We start from the raw sequence: 17,718 nt of genomic DNA, 5'->3' as shown, positions 1-17,718 counted from the left end.
AGCTCTGACATGAGTATTGGCAAACAAATCAACTGTAAAAAAAAACAAAAAAACAAAACATCTTTCACTTTGCTGGTTATATTTTCACCTCAGACCTTATAAATAGAAGGTGCAGCTAATTAGAAACTGATACAAAATATAATTGTAAATGTTACAGTGTTATTAACTATAAGGTGACTTTGTTTTGTGGAGTTCAATGCATCACCAAAGAAAAGTGATATGCTTGTATATAGACTGTAGACCTGCTTGCATGACTCATTTTAGTCAAAACTTGTCCTTTCTCTTTATTCCTTGCTGGTTTGAACTTTTCCAGTCAAGTGTGTCTGTACACAGGAAAGTTTATACTGCGTCCGTAATCTGAATTTCTTATTTTGATGAGACCAATCAGTAAGGTTACTTTTTTTTTTCATTAGGTAGTCAAAACTCTGTCTCTAGAAATGTCTAAATTGATTTTAATATTCCCACAGGCTTGGACTCTAGGCATCACAATTAGTAGACCAAATAAGGCGGCCTATCTCTCATTTCATTATCCTGGACAAATGTTTTGATTTCAGTAGAGGTTTGGATTGTCAAATATATTGAAGAGGAGCTGGAGACTGACGGCAATTTCTAGCTTCCAGGGTTCAATTTCTATCTATAATTTACTGTGGATGGTGAAAATGATAACTGTATAGAGTGTTCTTAAAGCAGTATGTTAGTATTTATCTATATAGCTTTTAGTTATCGTGTAATTGTAGGTGTGATGAAGTACAATGTATTTCTGCTTGAACTGTTTATGTGCTTAACATTTCATGCAGAATGTCAAACTTTGTCTGATTGGCAAATTAGCCAGCTACAGTTATTGATTATTCCCTTATGATCACTCATTTGTTGAAAACAATGCAGGGATGCCTAATAAAGTTGATTTATACAAAGTTCATATATTCAAAGTAAAAATAACTGCTGATTATTACTATTCTTGTGAACAAAGCATTGGTAGGTGTGAACTTAATTGGACGTTAAATATTGCAGTGTATGGTCCTGATGAACTCCAAGAACAATAAGCTTAAAGAATCTATTATTAAAAAACAATTAATTGAATTTTGTATTCAGTGTATGCTGCTTTAAAGCAGTCATTAGTGAAGGAAAGGATGGGAGCAGTTATTCTTCCTCTAGGTCATTAGTAGTACATACACCTAATGTTAGAATCTTTAATTAGTATAATGTATCTGTGTAATGATTGATTGTTTAATGGGACAATCAAGGGACCAGATTATATCCCTGTTGGTGATTTGAGTCATTGTCATCTAGAGTATAGCCAAGAATATTATACTACTGGCACTAAAGGCCCGGTCACACTACAGCGATATTTTATCGGAATACGGTCCGATATTTCCGATTTTAGGCCGAAGAGTGAGGTTTGTGGTAGTGAATGTAATGAATGCAGTGGAATATTCGAATACCTACTCCAAATCTGAGGGGTTCTGGAACGGACTACATTCTGAAGTGACGTCACATCGAAAAACGATAAAAATCGGAAGAGAAATTGGATAGCTATCCGATAAAAGGAAACGGAGTCAATATCAAAAGTTAGGAGAGGGCTATTCCACATCGGATTGGCTCAACAGATAGCAAATCAGGTCCTTTATCACTGTGGCTAGAAGACCCGAACGAAAAACAGGCTGTTTCGATCCCTCCGGGAAAATCGGATAGTATTCCGATAAAAAATCGGAATAGTGTGACCGGGCCTTAAGGGTTGGTCAAATATGAGAAGAATAAGTGCAACAGTGTGCAAAAATATACATTTATGAGTTGGAAATTAAAAAAGAAAATGAAATAGAGTTAGTTCCTTTTCTCTGGTCAAGATTTACTGCCAAAAGTTGGTTGACCATGACACATAGAGTCATTTCTTCTTTGTCTGCTCTTTCATGTATTGACACCTTTGTTCTAGTTTTGCAAACATTTTGCAGCTGATCATACAACCTACATTATTAATGAGCCAACTGAAAATTCCTGATATATATGTTAAATTTCTACTATCTCTGATTATTTATAAATGAAATGCTGTTCTTAGGTGTCTTCAGTCCAGAGTGCCCTATTTGTTAATGTTTTACAATTGTTTTTTAGAATTTCTAAGCCTCTGTAAATGTATGTGTTTGCATTAATATCAAACAACAACAACAAAGAATCAAATATTAACTCTACTGTGTGTTATGTTGCCTTTTTAAAAAATTTGCATGGAAGTCCATCTGTGATGTATTAGATGTCATTCTGCTTTGAATTGTAAAACATAGGGGACATTTTCAGACTTTGCTCCTTTCTCACAAACTGTTATTATGAGTGCTTGCTCTTGTGAGGTGCTTTCTGGCACTTCTAGGAACATAGAACATACCTAGATGATAGAGAAGAAAGATTTCTGGACTGTTATCCACCTTTTCATTGTTTGTAATCACTTGTCTAAAATTAGATCGAAAATACTGATAAATGTGTTTAATTTATATCGTAAGATCAGCTAATCTGAATAATTCTTTGTTTCTAATTCTCCCTGGCATCCTTCCATGCAATCAAACCCTGTGTTTATTTAAGAGCCTCCTCATTGGTCCGTCCTATTTGCAGTGACTCATCAGCAACCGTTGTTCAGAGCTGGTAGGGAACCAGCATTACTCATTGCTTTATGTTGATTACAAAATGATTGATGACTGGAATACTGAGATGAATATGAATCGCAAGATATCATGTTTTAATTATGAGGTAACCTGCTTCTTGCCTTACCATATCGTTCTGTACTACTGTCAGCTTTCATGTGGCGCTTGGCTCTTGCCTTGCTCGATGACGTATCAACGGAATAAATTATTAACCAGGCGTCTTTGTTGCTTTGTCAGGATGAACTCTGCATTGTGTATGTTAATTGTAGGTTGAGTATTGTTGTTTAATCACTCCCACGAGCCCAAACTTGCGTTTGTTGATTTCTGTTAGGACATTTATGAATACAAACTTGTGCTAGTAGTGTAGTAAACATTAGATTGTCAGATAAGAAGCAACCAATTTACTTTGTTCTAATTGTGAACATTAATGTAAGAGTTCATTTTGACACCAGTTGGAAAGCAACTTACAGTATGTTACTCTTTTGATTTGAAAATTTATTATCGATTGAGTTGGTTCATTTATCTCGTTCTTTTCATCCTATCAATGGTCATTTGGTACAATCATCATCTCACCTAGACCCTTTCTATTGTCCCTGTCCTCCAACTAACAAGACCTCCAACTGTGAACAGGTTAAATGCAAAAATGTCACAATATAAGCTTTGACTTTGTAATAAATCAGCAAAATTGAATATGACGATATTGCCAAATTTGCCAGATACCATAATGTCAATTGATATGATCTTCCTTGGAAATGGTGAATGTTACAATCATATTGATCACCGTCATCCTTACATTGTGCACTGTCTGTTGAAATATGATCGACTAAAAGTGACATACATGTACAAATATATATAGCTTGAGTATCTTCTCCTGGCATAGCTCTGTGTATTAAATGAGTGGAACAAAGACTAAGCGTTTAGTTGAATCCACCAGACATACAAACATACAAACTATGGCTTCAAAGCCCATCTATATTACTGAACTCCATGCAGGAAGTCAGTTGGTTGTGGATGTTTTAGTTGTTTGGTATCCATGACAGAGTATTACATAATATGTCTGCATTGGTCAAGGGAGCTAGAAATCGTTAATATTCTGGTTCTGACTGGCGTGAAGGAATTCTAGCTTCAAATTTTAACTCAGTTATTCTAGAGACCTAAATTGCGTGACAATTCACTAACGATTCATTAAGGATTCATTAAGCCTAGAGCTGCAGGATTCTAGCTCTTTTGCTTCCATACATGTCATTTGGGTACGCAGATATATGTTTGGGATTGAGAGGGGGGTATAATCTCCCTCCCTCTTCTTTGTCACATTAAAAGTTATAGAGAAACAGGAAAGAAAAGAAATTTTGGATGACAAAAAATCCTTTTATCGTGCTAGCTACAATTTAACAGTCCTTGGTCGTTAATACATGCACATCAGAGAGAAATGTACAAGTTTTGATGACACCTTTTCAATTTGAACACTGATACTTCTATTGTAGCCAGTTAATTACAATTATGTGAAAACACAGCTAGTTTATCGCACGCATGCGTGTGTTCATGTAAGTGATTTGAAATACAGTGACATCACGTTACCATACAGCCACTACTAATTATGTTGATGTATAAAATGTTTGGATTTAGTAGTACCAGTGACAGTTGGCTGCTTCGCAACTTTGAAAAGGATTCAAAGGTCACATTTATCCCATATGAAATTCATTTAACCATGTAAATAAGAGAAAATTTGTTGGATGGAACTGTTTTCCTAGATCTTTATTATCCATGAAATGTCATGGGTGACATACAATTTGATTTCATTCTGTGATTTCATTTTTCATTTCATTTTTCTGTTATTATTGCAAGCTACTGCTACCGTGAATAATAAAATCACCCTGTGTGAAGTGTAATAATGTCAGGAGCTGCCTTGTAATATTAGGCTTGCAAAATATGGATTACAGGGGCTACCTCAATAAATCTCTCTCTCACATATTTCAATCAATAAGAGAACTGCAGTGGGGACTCTGTTTTCATTTACCATGTGATTGGTTGGTTTAACACTGGTAGTCTACAGATGAAAGCTTCTCAATTTGGCAAGCATAACACAGGCAACTGGATTGTGGCTTGACAAGCAAGGCACACTGGTGGGTCTAAAGACTATGGATTAACTTCAAAGTAATGTGCGGCCTGTGTCTTGGTGGACGGAGAGGATTAATAATTTACTAACATCAATGCATTTGTAGTGAATGTGAATTGGATTCACTGGTAGATTATTTCTGTCCTGTCTAGAGATGGGTGTTGTTTACCATTCATTTCCTCCAAGTTTTCCAATTTGGAATAACTGTGTTTCTGAAAGTGTGACTGTCAAATTATTTTTTCTTGTCATTTATTTTTGCGGTTGGATTTAATATTGTTGTGGACCAGTTCTTTTGACATGTTATTTGGACAGTTTACACGTCTTCCAATCTTCTGTCAGACTGTTAGACATATTTCCTGTTTTGGTGAGCTGGGATCTGTTATAAAGTTCTAGAGGAGTTTCTGTTGTTTGATCAAATGGTGAATCCAATTTATCATGGAGTTTTATGTCTCATATAAGGGAACTTTCGGAGCTGTTTGTGTTTACAGCAGTGGGAAGTATTTTGTTACTGACGTCTTTAGTTGAAACATTACAAAGTATCCCTCTCGTTCAAACAGTTGCACCAAGCTGGTAATTCACGACAATGAAACTTTCTCTTGATTGTTAAGCATAAAATATTAATACTTGATATACAGTATCAGCAGTGACATTGATTTAGTCCTCTAGTATAAGTGTTGATTTGTTGTGTTTTAAGATCTTTGGGGACGCTCATGCAATATACAGTGTGGTGTTTAATGATGTGTATTTGTATTCAGATTAAAGGTATATGTATCAAGTGCAACAAGGCACAGTACCTTCCAAAGAATTGTTCTGCAAAAGGTCTCAGTGAGTATGGATCTGAGTACTGTAGATGGCTGCTGTTGCTGAGCTAAGATTTGATTTGATGTAGTTCAACATTCAATGTTCAGTAGTGTGATGCTGAATGCTTGTGTTTGTGTGGCACAGTACAGTGGCTGACTGAATTGTGTATCCTTATGACATAGGTATGGTAAATAATTGTACCCATGTAGCACACGTACAGTATACTGACTTATTGTACCCAGTTAGTGGCATGACACATGGACTGAATGTAACCTACACACAAGCAGCTGGTTGTACCTTTATAACAAATGTAAACTGACTGATTGTACCCATGTAGCACAGGTATGATGACTGATTGTACCCAGTTTGTGACATGATACATGGACAGATGGTTACCCTTGTACCCCAGCTGGTTGTACCTTTATAACAAATGTAAACTGACTGATTGTACCCTTGTAGCACAGGTACAGTACAGTATGCCGACTTATTGTACCCAGTGTGCGACATGATACATGGACTGATTTTAACCCTTGTACCATGGAAGCATGTTGTACCTTTATATCAAATGTAAACTGACTGATTGTACCCTTGTAGCACAGGTATACTGACTTATTACACCCAGTATGTGACATGATATATGGACTGATGGTTACCCTTTGTATCCCAGCTGGTTGCACCTTTATAACAAATGTAAACTCACTGATTGTACCCTTGTGATACAGGTATGCTGACTTATTATACCCAGTATGTGACATGATATATGGACTGATGGTTACCCTTGTATCCCAGCTGGTTGCACCTTTATAACAAATGTAAACTGACTGATTGTACCCTTGTAACACAGGTATACTGACTTATTACACCCAGTATGTGACATGATATATGGACTGATGGTTACCCTTGTATCCCAGCTGGTTGCACCTTTATAACAAATGTAAACTGACTGATTGTACCCTTGTGATACAGGTATGCTGACTTATTATACCCAGTATGTGACATGATATATGGACTGATGGTTACCCTTGTATCCCAGCTGGTTGCACCTTTATAACAAATGTAAACTGACTGATTGTACCCTTGTAACACAGGTATATATATATATATACTGACTTATTGTACCTAGTATGTGACATGATATATGGACTGATGGTTTTCCTTGTATCCCAGCTTGTTATACCTTTATAATAAATGTAAACTGTCTGATTGTACCCTTGTGACACAGGTTAAATGACTGATTGCACCCTTCTGACACAGGTTAAGTGACTGATTACACTCCTTTGATGTAAGTCTATAACAATTCTTGAACTTACCAACACAACTTCCAACACATCTCATGATACCTTTCCCATGATATCAACATTTCTTTGAGCTATATGAGATATTTTCTGCTGAAGTCATTGCTTTTGCCCGTGGTGGTAACATTCCCACGCTTATTTTTGAAAAGTGGCATTGCTATATCCGGGAATGTTTCAAAGTCAAGAGCTTAACCTTTGTATTCCTTTTGAAATAATATTTGTAGGCCTAGGGCATTTAGCCGTCTTTATAATATCCTTTCCTCAGTAATTTATTTTTAGGTGTTTTGAATTTTACGGATATATGTTTACCTTTTAGACTAAGAAATAATTTGTTTATACCAAGGAAGGAATATCAAGGAAAACAAATTGACATGGAATCTTAGATTAAAAAGTTTTAAAAGATTTAAAAGTGCTAAGAAAAATACTATACTATATGATGATGGATAGACTATGCCTGATATTGTGCTATACTGTAGCTGTTGGCAAAATTTGTTGAGAAAAATATAACTAAATCAAGGAATTGAATTTATAAATCATTTGCATGTAATTATTTAGAAACAAAAATTACAAAACAAAGATTAGACATGGCAGAAGAAAGGAACCTACTGCAATGCAAATGACATGATGTAATTAATGAAAACAGATTTTAAGGAAAGGGAGTTGAAAGCAATCCAGCTTATTTTGCTATGTAGGGAGGAGGATGAGGCGGGGGGATGGGGGGGGGTGGGGAGCTGGGACCTTATAGAAATGCAACAAAGCATATATATATGTGCATAATAGATTTCTTCAGATAATAAGTTCCAATAGTGGATAGAAATATGTCCAGCCAAATGATGTTCAAGTATTGATGATGTGATTGAGAAACATTCATCTAAGTTCTGTGTAATTTCCTTTTCATGACATACTGTATGGAATTACAAGTTACAGAAAGTAGGATGACAATGACCCAGGTTGCATTGACTGTGTTGACTACAACTATGCAATATTTTCATAAAAGTTTGGAGATGTTTTGGTTTCTAGTTTGAGGACTACTTCCTTTTTTCTTGAGTGGTAGAATTTGTTGTTTGTTGTTGATAGACTAATATTTATTGCAGGTATTTGGCATTGTTGGCTAAGGATCTGATAGGTATTAGCTGTCACTCTGTTTCAATGTTTAAAGATCAGTGTTTTTTCAACACTATGTGTATAGTTCAGTTCCTTTGCTAGCTTACTAGATATTCCCTGTCAAACAGAAAAGACTAGAAGTATTTACAAGTGCTCTCTCCTCATGTCTTTTTAGGCTATAGGATGTATAGATTTGAATATTCATCCAAAGTTTTGAATATTCATCCAAAGTTTTGAATATTCATCCAAAGTTTTGAATATTCATTCAAAGTATTAAATATTCATGAGTATGTTCATGAAGGCAGCTGCTGCTGCCTGATTTGGTTTCAGCCATGGGAGCAGCTGAACTGTTGTTCCATTTTGTGTGCAGTTATTATTGACATCATTGCATTTCATTTCTAGTCCAGAACAAAATTGATTGATGGAGGGGGGGGGGAGGGGGGGGCAGAGATTTGGGATGGTTTGAAGTTGAGTATCTGTTGGTGGTGAATTGGCTTGGTCAATATCAGTCAGTTGAATTTTCATTATATCCTTGAAGATGATTAAAAATAGAATTAAAGAGATAGGAGTACAACAAGAGAAGCAGAAGAACTTGTTGTAGATTAAACTATGGAATGTTTATGTAGTGCACAGTTTTTTGGTTCCCTGAGATGTAGCCTGGTGAGCGTACCTTGAGTTGTTTTGTTGGTCTGAACTGGGAATGTGATTACGCATGAGTTGTTGAAGATCAGTATGTATGGAGAAGAAAAGGATGAATTTCTTGTTGTGTTTGAGCATCTGAATCAAGATAACTACAAATTATTGTGTGGAATTATGTTTTATGAAGAGATATTTAATAGACACAGACTGTTTGCAACTCAAAGGATGTGACATCCAGGATTCAGTTAAAATCATTACTTGTTTTTTTTTTCTGTTGATTAAATTTTCCTGGTTATCATTTTCTTTAGTAATAGTTGCCAGTCTCTTAATATGCTTGTTTCTCAGCTATGCTGTATGTACAGTAGTTCTAAGCTAGCCTTGTCCTCTCTTATGGTGTGTACTAGGAGGCAATCTAAGTTTCTATATAGTTCGGTACAAGCTGGATCCCTTGCTATGGGTGTATTTTATTCGAACCACCGTTGAGCTTTAGTCTAGACACCTAAGTTTCTGCAAAGGTTATAAAAGGAGCAGTAATTTCTTGTTGTCCTACTGTATGGTCTGCTGAATATCTCTGCTTGGCGTGATTATGAGCGTAAATGGGACGTAAATTATAGCTATTTATGGGCACATTTGTTTCTACTCCAGATACTGTTACGTGCTCATTATTCAAGTAAGTGAAGATTCCAGCATACTTGTATGCAGTATGCTCTTCTTGCATACAGTATAACCAGTATATGAATTGTCAGATCATAAGTACTTCTTCTTTACAGTGAGTTGGTAGGACAAATTGCAGCTACGTATTTGTGGGAGAATATCAAAGCTCTCTGGAAAGAATTTATACGTAGAAGATAATCTGATCTTGTGGGACATGTTTCTCTGTAAGGATTGTAACAACCAAGACTTTGCAATGCGGCAGTGCTGATTTACCAAGTATCTGAGGCCATTTTCTTGTGAAGTGCATTTTTCAGAAATGTGGAGTTAACAGTACTTAAACATGGCACAAGAAGAGAACTGTTTAGATACTGATACTAACACAAAAGATTACTTGGAAGCTTATGCTCTAACAGTACCAGCTTCTCAGCAGCGGAGAGTTAACATGTTGAAGCTGAGTCTTAAAAACAGCTTCCCATTTTACATGTTGGAGACAGATGAACAGCGTGGCCATCCAACTCAGGCTATGTCAACAAAGAGTAGGTTAAAGAGTAGATGTTGTATTATTGCATATATTTTTATAATATACATATATATATATTATTGACTATTATTGTGTCAGATATTTATGATGGTTTAAGGTGTCCATAATAACACTTACTGATATGTTGTAAAACTAATTGTAGAGAGGGTTAACAAATGTAGTCATCCCCACTTGCAAAATTTATCAATAACAATAAGAAGAAATCAAGAAAACATCTAACCTTGTAGTGTAAGAGATTCATATTTATGTGTGTAATTTGTTGTTTTTTGGGGTTGAAATTTAAATTCTAGTGGGAGGGGTGGGAGTGGGAGTGTGAGAGGGATCACTAAGTGGATAGCCTACTGGTATAGAGAAGAGGTGGTGAGTACAATTTGTACTGATAAAAGAGATTGTTTTGTTCAAGTTAATTCTGGTCAAATTAAAACACAGCTCTCCCTCCTGGTCATCATGGGCTCAGAAGGGCCCACAAGTTTGATGATGTTGTGTTGCTGTCAGTTCAGTCAATTACTGATAAGCATGATGACTAACTTGCTCATCACTGGCAGTGTGTAGTGCAGTTAGTTGTTTACAAGTTTCATCTCAAAAATATAAACAATCATGGACGTGACATTTGTGTATGTGTTCAGTTCTCATACACTTCTATGGAATACATTTTATATAATATCAAGTTAGCTGAGTTTGTGCACATCATGGAAGCCACTTAAACTACAGTACTCAATTTATACTGTACATAACTAACAACAACACTAGTAACTTAATAAATTATGTTTACTGGTTGCAGCTGTTTTATTCTGTGTAACCAAACTGTTTGTAACAGCTTGATAACACCTCTGTACTCTATATAACAATATGCAGGTCTGTACTACTGTATACTGCTGACATTTAGTATACATGTCAAAGTTATTGTTGTTCTTGCAGCATGACAAAATTGAGCGAGATGTAAAGTGCATGTGTAGTGCAGTACAGTACTGCATAATGTAGCAATACATGACGATCGCATCACATCGAGATACATGTATCGCATAATATCTGGCGAAGTTACTACTACAACAATTATAGCAATACAGGTGTTGCACAAGTACTGAAGTATAGCAAACCCCTGTATACAGTAAGGATATCAGGAAGCTGTGATACCATAAAATCCAACCAGTAATTGGGGAGTATTTGCAGTATAATTGACAAATCAATTTTTTTTCTTTTTTCTTAACAAGAACGTGATGGAAGGACATAACCTAACACTTACACTAGGTCTATCCATGAATGTTCCGAAACATAGAAGGAATTTCTAAACCTGACCAAAATTAATTGCTTGGACCTGGTCATAATTCTTTTGGTGGGTCTCCCTGGTTACTGGGTACCCTTTGTCATCAAGAATATTATAATGCATCATTCGATTTAAAACTAATACAATATGGCATAATATGGAGAAACAATGCTGTGTTAATGATCTATGCAGTGCTGTAAAATGGAGATACAGTTTTGTAATATATTGATATGGTAATATTTTATACAGAGCTACAGTTAAGTGTATAAAACTTCTAGACATACTACTGAGCATACATTACTGCATAAAAACTAACTTGGTATCTTACAAGTTTTGGCAAATGAAATTCAAAAACCCTAACCAGTGAGCATTTGGTATTATGTACATTGTAACATAGTCTTGAAATCAGCACAACATGTGGAGTTCCTCCTGGTTGGAGCACTCATCTTCAATTGCAAGCAGAATGCTGTAATCAAACACTGAAAATTGATAGCATACTTTGACAGTCATTGATTTTAGGACCATTTTAATTAACACACACGTCTCTTGCAAATAACTGTGTTTGGATTATTCAACAGACCTGGAATTGATTAATGAGAGAGTTTGAATGCTTAGATAAAATAACCTCCTTTGGTGTTGCTGGTTTCCTCTTGATTTTCAATCTGACTAGGTTTGTTTTGAGAACATGTTTCTGAATATAAATCAGTTAATTTGCAGTGAATGAACATTCTATTACTTTGTTAGTTTATCAGTGTTTCATATAATTTTGTCTTCTACAAACAAAAAGTTTTAAGAGCTATGGATACATCCTGGAATTTTGACATATAAATGCGCTTGAAATAAGCCCTTAAAAAACCTCTCACCAACTATTCTATTGTTACATCCCAATCATTAGCATTCAATCCAAGGCCATTGTATAAACAGCTGCATTTTCATACGAATAAGTCTTTATTTTGCCACCCTTTTCTTTCCTACTTTGACTATGCTTGTAGATTCTACTTGTACAAGACATTATATAATGTTGTATTAATGCATTATCACTTGGACAAGTACTAGAATTAATTGTAATATTATAACTGATATCTGACAGTGCAGCAGGTTTCCAAATAAATCTCTCATCTATGTGAGTAGTAAATACAACATGCACATATCTATCTTGTCATCATGTGTCATTACTGACTAACTTATTCGTAATTGTGTGCTCCTGGAGTTGGGAGAATTAGTATGATGGGGATGGGGGGGGGGGGGGGGAGAAGAAGTGGTAATGAACATATGTTGAGATGGCATACATAACACATAGGGATCAAATGATAAGCAGAAACAACATATGTTACATATAAACAGTTATTACATAATTAGTGGCTTACAAGTTTACACAGCATTCAAGCCATCAAATAAAGCATTATATTATGATATATAATGCATTGCTATGCGTATTGTGCACACCTCCCTTTTTTCTGGAGTAGAACAGCATTGTGTAGAACATATATATAGTTGATATAGATTACAAGACATATTCACTCAATACAAACATACTTAGAGACTGGGATATTAATGAGGTTAGAATAAAAAATGAAATGAATTTGACACCTAATAATTTTTAAAATATAGTAACCAAGATTCCTTAGCAACATCAGCTGTAGATCTTAACAACCATGATATACTCAGGAGACAGGATAATTAATCATTCCTAGTAAGTCCCTGTCACATGGAATTAATTATTAATTACAAGTCATTATAGGATCTTCATATCCAAGATCTATACAGCTAGTACAGCTTCACAAGTTCATTTTGACTGTTTGACCTTTGAGACATAGCTAATGACAAACAGGTTGAAGCTTCTTGTGCGGTTTTATATATAACTGGATCGTGATCATATTTTTAAATCAAATCATTTCATACATTGTATGTTGCCACCAATTATTTTCAACCGTATATGAAATTTGCATCACAGGAAGTGACACAGCAAATTTGTGGAAATTGGCCAATCAAACAATTTCATTCTGTTTCCTTTGTGTGTAAATTTAATGTTGATTGCTGACTGCAACATTGTTATTATATTTTTCAGTTCCTATGATGAATCACGGGGAAACTGGACTGGAAGAAGGGGATGGAAGTTCGGACCTTGCTAGCTTGGATGCTGAAGTACATCACCATGACAGGAACTATGATGAACTCGAGGAGCAGCATTGCACCATGCAAAAAGTACAAGCACTGAACAAGGAGTATACAGAAGCAGTTAAACGGACAGAACAGGCCGTGAAAGACGCCGAATGCTTCAGGAACGAGCTACACACGGCAAACATGAGCGAGCACCAACTCCGTGGAGATCTAGAGGAAGTGAAGACGGAACTCCATCAGGTCATCAGAGAACGAGATTGCTTGCAGGCAGAGGTGGAGGAACTTCGTCACATTCACAAGAAAGACACAGAAGAGTTGGACAAACTCTGGCGCAAGAATGAAGAATTCATGAGACAACCGAACGCACCGGATATGTTTGAAAAAATACATGATGCAGCGCTGGAAAAGATGGATGACTTGACCACGAATCTGCAGACACTCGGAAGGAGAAACGAGCAGCTGGCATCCGACAGAAATGAACTGGTCAGTAAAATAGAGAGTTATGAAGATGAAATCTCTGCTCTACAGTTACAGATTGAGTCCATGAGAACAGAAAAGAACAGCATAAAAGGACAGCTGAGCAACTACCAGCAACAGTACATGAAGGTGATGCGAGATGTGAAACTCGCTCACAAGGAACGGGACGAGGCTCTGAAAAAGGAGCAGATCCTGAAGCAGAAGCATACTGAAATTGTAACAGAATATAACCAAATAAGAACCCGAAAAAATGAGTTGGAAATAAAACTGAGATGGACAGAAGATCAGCGAAGAGCAGCTGTAGATGAATATTCCATGGTGATGGGAGAGAGGGATGGAGTCCATAAAGAGATGGATAAACTGCAGAATGATGCTCAGATGGAGGCAGAGAAGAGAAAAGAGGCAGACCATAGGATTTACATGTTAGAGCAAGAGTTGGATGTTCACAAACGGAGATGGCAGGACTCCCAACAAGAGCGGGATATCGCCCTGAGGGACGTGGACCATCTCAGTGAACGTTACAGAGACATGTTAAATAACACCATGATGGCTGAGAAAGAAAGAGACATTGCTTTAAAAGACTTTGAGAAATTTAAGGAACAGAGGGATGTTGCTCGGAAGGAGAGGATGGAAGCTCTTGCTCAGAGAGACCACCTTCTCCTTAAGTTTTATGATGCTGAACAACAGCAAAAGACAATGAGTAATGAGAGAAACATGGCTAACAGGGATGTGGAACAAATGCGACGGCAGCTAGACAGTCTTCAAAGACAGCTAAAAGAAGCTTCTGAGGTAATTATCATTTCTCATGTATGGCCGATTTTGTAATTGTAGGATTTACTTCGCTCCTCGCTTACCTATCTCCTCACAACTTAGCACCACATTCTACCTTGTCTAGAATGTCCTGGTAACCTTTTAACACTGTGCGCCCTCTATGATCGGCCCCTCCGGTCATAGCCCTTCTCATTCTACCATTCAAGATGCTTCAGAGGTAATTATCATTCTCATGTATGGCTGATTTTGTAATCGTGGGATTTTCTTCGCTCCTCGCTAATCTGTCTCCTTACAACTTAGCACCATGTTCTACCATGTCTAGGATGTCCTGGTAACCTTTTAACACTTTGCGCCCGGCCCCCGGCCCCTCTGGTCATTGCCCTTCCTTCTCATTCTAACATTCAAGAAGCTTTTGAGGTAATCATCATTCTCATGTATGGTTGATTTTGTAATTCTGGGTCCTGTTTAGTAATGTTGATCTGTCCCTGTAAATACACCCAGGAACCAACTGTGTTTGGTGAAGGTCTGTCTTTTAGTAAAGTATTGGGTTTTAAGAACACATTTGCTTGTACGTCATTGCCCTTTAATTTAAGATTAATATGAATACACAGAAAGTATTTTAAGGATGCTTAGAGTACCAGAGACATAAACTGTACAGTGTAGCCTTTACTCCAAAAATGTGAAAACCCTTCCTCTAGGCATGATTGGTATTATGTTCAACATAATTACAATGTATTGACTTGCATGTCTAGCAAATAATGTGCATAGCTTAGAGCTAAAAACCTGGTGTAAATGATGGATTTCTTTTCTGTTTTATATTCTTTTATTCTTGTATTCTTGTCTGTTTTATATTCTTTTATTCTTGTATTCTTGTATTAATGTTTGTTGTGCATCAGAGAAGCTAGTAATTTCCAAAGCAGGAAATACTAAGAACAGGATAATTTTGTTGCCATATATCTCTGAGAGTGGTTACAGTCATTCATCCTTAACCTGTTTGGTTCCCTCTTTTGCAGGAGAATAAGAAAGCCAAGCAGATGAGAGATTGGGCCTTCAAAGAACGTGATAAAGTAGTTCAGGAGAGGGAGAGTATCCGAACCCTTAGCGACCAGATGCGTAAGGAACGTGACCTGACTGTTAATAAACTAGCAGAATCGCTGAGAAAGGTGGATGACATGGAGAACCAGAGGAACAAATCCTTAAGGGATTTGCAAGAGATAAGGTAAGTTTGAGTCACTCCAAGATTAATGTATGTCGTCCAGTTACAGAGTTGTTGACAATTGACAATTCATTATCATGGACGTTTAATATGAATCTAAGAGACTGACTTCGGTCAGCTTGCGGCTTTGATAAGCCAATGATGGCTTCTTCGCGAGTTCCTGCTTGCAGGATCTAAAATTCATACATAACCCCTCCTACATTCAAAACTTTTTTCATGTCTGGAACTGTTTGAAGTGAATATAAGACTTCCTCTAGATTGTGTTGGTGTAGTTACAGACATTATCTTACTTATATTGCAATTTGTTGACTCAAGTAGATCCTTGAATGCAATTCTACTATCTGATGAATTAATACTATTCTTATTCGGTAGAGCACTGATGAAAATTTTTATTTCTTTTTGGTTCCGATGCTTCCAACGGAACCTATGTGGTCAAGTTGGGGTATGTGTGTGCGATGCCTTAGCTTGTAAACACGCTATCTCAAGACAGAAATATGTGATATACTTGGTATATATGTTGGTTATGGTCAGGAGATGATACCTTATGTTTTTGGTGGGGCTTTCATGCATATTAAGAAGTGGTCAGGGCTTACTGTTAAATTCATAAAATGTCAATACCTCCACAACTAAATGTCAGATTTTTTTCAGACTTGGCATGTCGATATCAATATTAGACATACCAAACATGCTTCAGTCATTTAATTACGAGAATCATTAATATTCATGAAGGGAAGGAGCTACGTTGATATCTGCTATATTATACTAGTAAACACGATATCTCAAGAAGGAAATACAGGATTGATGTTTAACTTGGTAGATATGTAGGCCATGGTCAGTAGATAATTGCTAGTGGTGCTTGTATTTTGCATATTAATGAGCAGACCGGGCTAAATGTAAATAGCTTCCAATTCCAATGAGTTGGGAATGGTATGTCTAATATGCTTCTTATTAGGTATGAAAATGTTACTAGGTAAAAGGTTGAAGTTTATGAAATGAAAAATGCTTTTCTCCTTTAATACATTATAATGGCTACATTGAAATTGGCTAGAAAATAGCTTTTAAAACTATGTCACAAAATAGACTTAGATGTATAACTTACCATGCTATGAATATGTTTAGGCATTGGTACCACTAAATGTTTTGGTTGTCTGGTTACTTGGATACAGGGATAAAATGCAGACCCAATCAGAAAGAGAAGCCAGGATGCGCCAACTGATTGCTCAACACAGCAGAGATTCGGCAATAGGTGCTGATTCTCTGGAATGGGAGACAGAAAACTTGGAATTTGATTCTTCTCAGCTAGTTAATGTAAGTAAATACATGCCATTATTGAGAATTATTTGTACCCTTACGTGCAATACTCTTTGAAAATGTAAGGATTCCTGATGTATGTGTGCGTGTTTGTGAATACACAGGTAATATTGATGTCCGAGTGTGTATTCAGTCAAGCTATGTATGTTTGACCAGCCAGTGTAACTGACAGTCAGTATTTGAAACCTGTACATAATGGACTACAACTAGTAGACCAGTTATAACTATGTATTTGGAATAGTTTTCTTTCACTTAAATGTATGACAATTTTTTTGTGTATCTTGTATCTTGTAGTTTTTTTTCTTCCCGGTATTCTGTTGTATCTTTTAAGAGGGGTTGACTGAAGATGATAATGATTCATTCATTACCTGGTAGACATAGCAACCATTTTAAGTTACTTGTGTACAAATCAGTCCTTTGGTCAGGTAAACTCCCATAAATTACCTTACCAGATCAGCGTTATAAAAATATATAAATAATATTCACTAAATATTTACTTCAATATTTTCTTTCAGGAAAACGTTGGCATCATTGGATTCGATATAGCAGAGTGTCCAGATCAGACGTTCTTTCCAGAAGATTGTTCTATATATGTAACAAAAGTAGACAAAGGCAGTTCAGCTTATGGTAAATTAAGGTAGGATCACTTTGCCAACTTATATATCATTTCAGATACTCTCACTTTTAAGGGTCACAAAGCAGAAACAATAAGTTTTGATTTGCTAACCAAGATTTTCAAATTTAGCAATTAGAAATAGCCATAACATATAAAATATGAGCATGG

At 36.3% G+C, this 17,718-nt stretch overlaps 1 protein-coding gene across 6 annotated transcripts in view; it reads left to right on the top strand.

The window, feature by feature from the left end:
* LOC139968794 (disks large homolog 5-like) overlaps nt 1-17,718 on the top strand; it is a 70,984-nt gene that overhangs the window by 29,443 nt on the left and 23,823 nt on the right. For 4 of the 6 annotated variants that reach the window (XM_071973185.1, XM_071973184.1, XM_071973186.1 and 1 more), the window contains exons 4-7: nt 13,107-14,425; nt 15,421-15,626; nt 16,790-16,931; nt 17,450-17,571. In XM_071973185.1, the coding sequence (XP_071829286.1) occupies nt 13,107-14,425; nt 15,421-15,626; nt 16,790-16,931; nt 17,450-17,571 (1,789 nt within the window). Of the gene's footprint in view, nt 1-9,451; nt 9,770-13,106; nt 14,426-15,420; nt 15,627-16,789; nt 16,932-17,449; nt 17,572-17,718 lie in introns of those variants that run through there. The other 2 variants (XM_071973189.1, XM_071973188.1) reach the window with 1 other exon arrangement.

Source organism: Apostichopus japonicus, chromosome 6 (assembly GCF_037975245.1).
Source record: "Apostichopus japonicus isolate 1M-3 chromosome 6, ASM3797524v1, whole genome shotgun sequence".
Taxonomy (NCBI): Eukaryota; Metazoa; Echinodermata; class Holothuroidea; order Aspidochirotida; family Stichopodidae; genus Apostichopus; species Apostichopus japonicus.
Note: the sequence above shows the minus strand (reverse complement) of the source record. Positions and strands in the feature narration are given on the sequence as shown.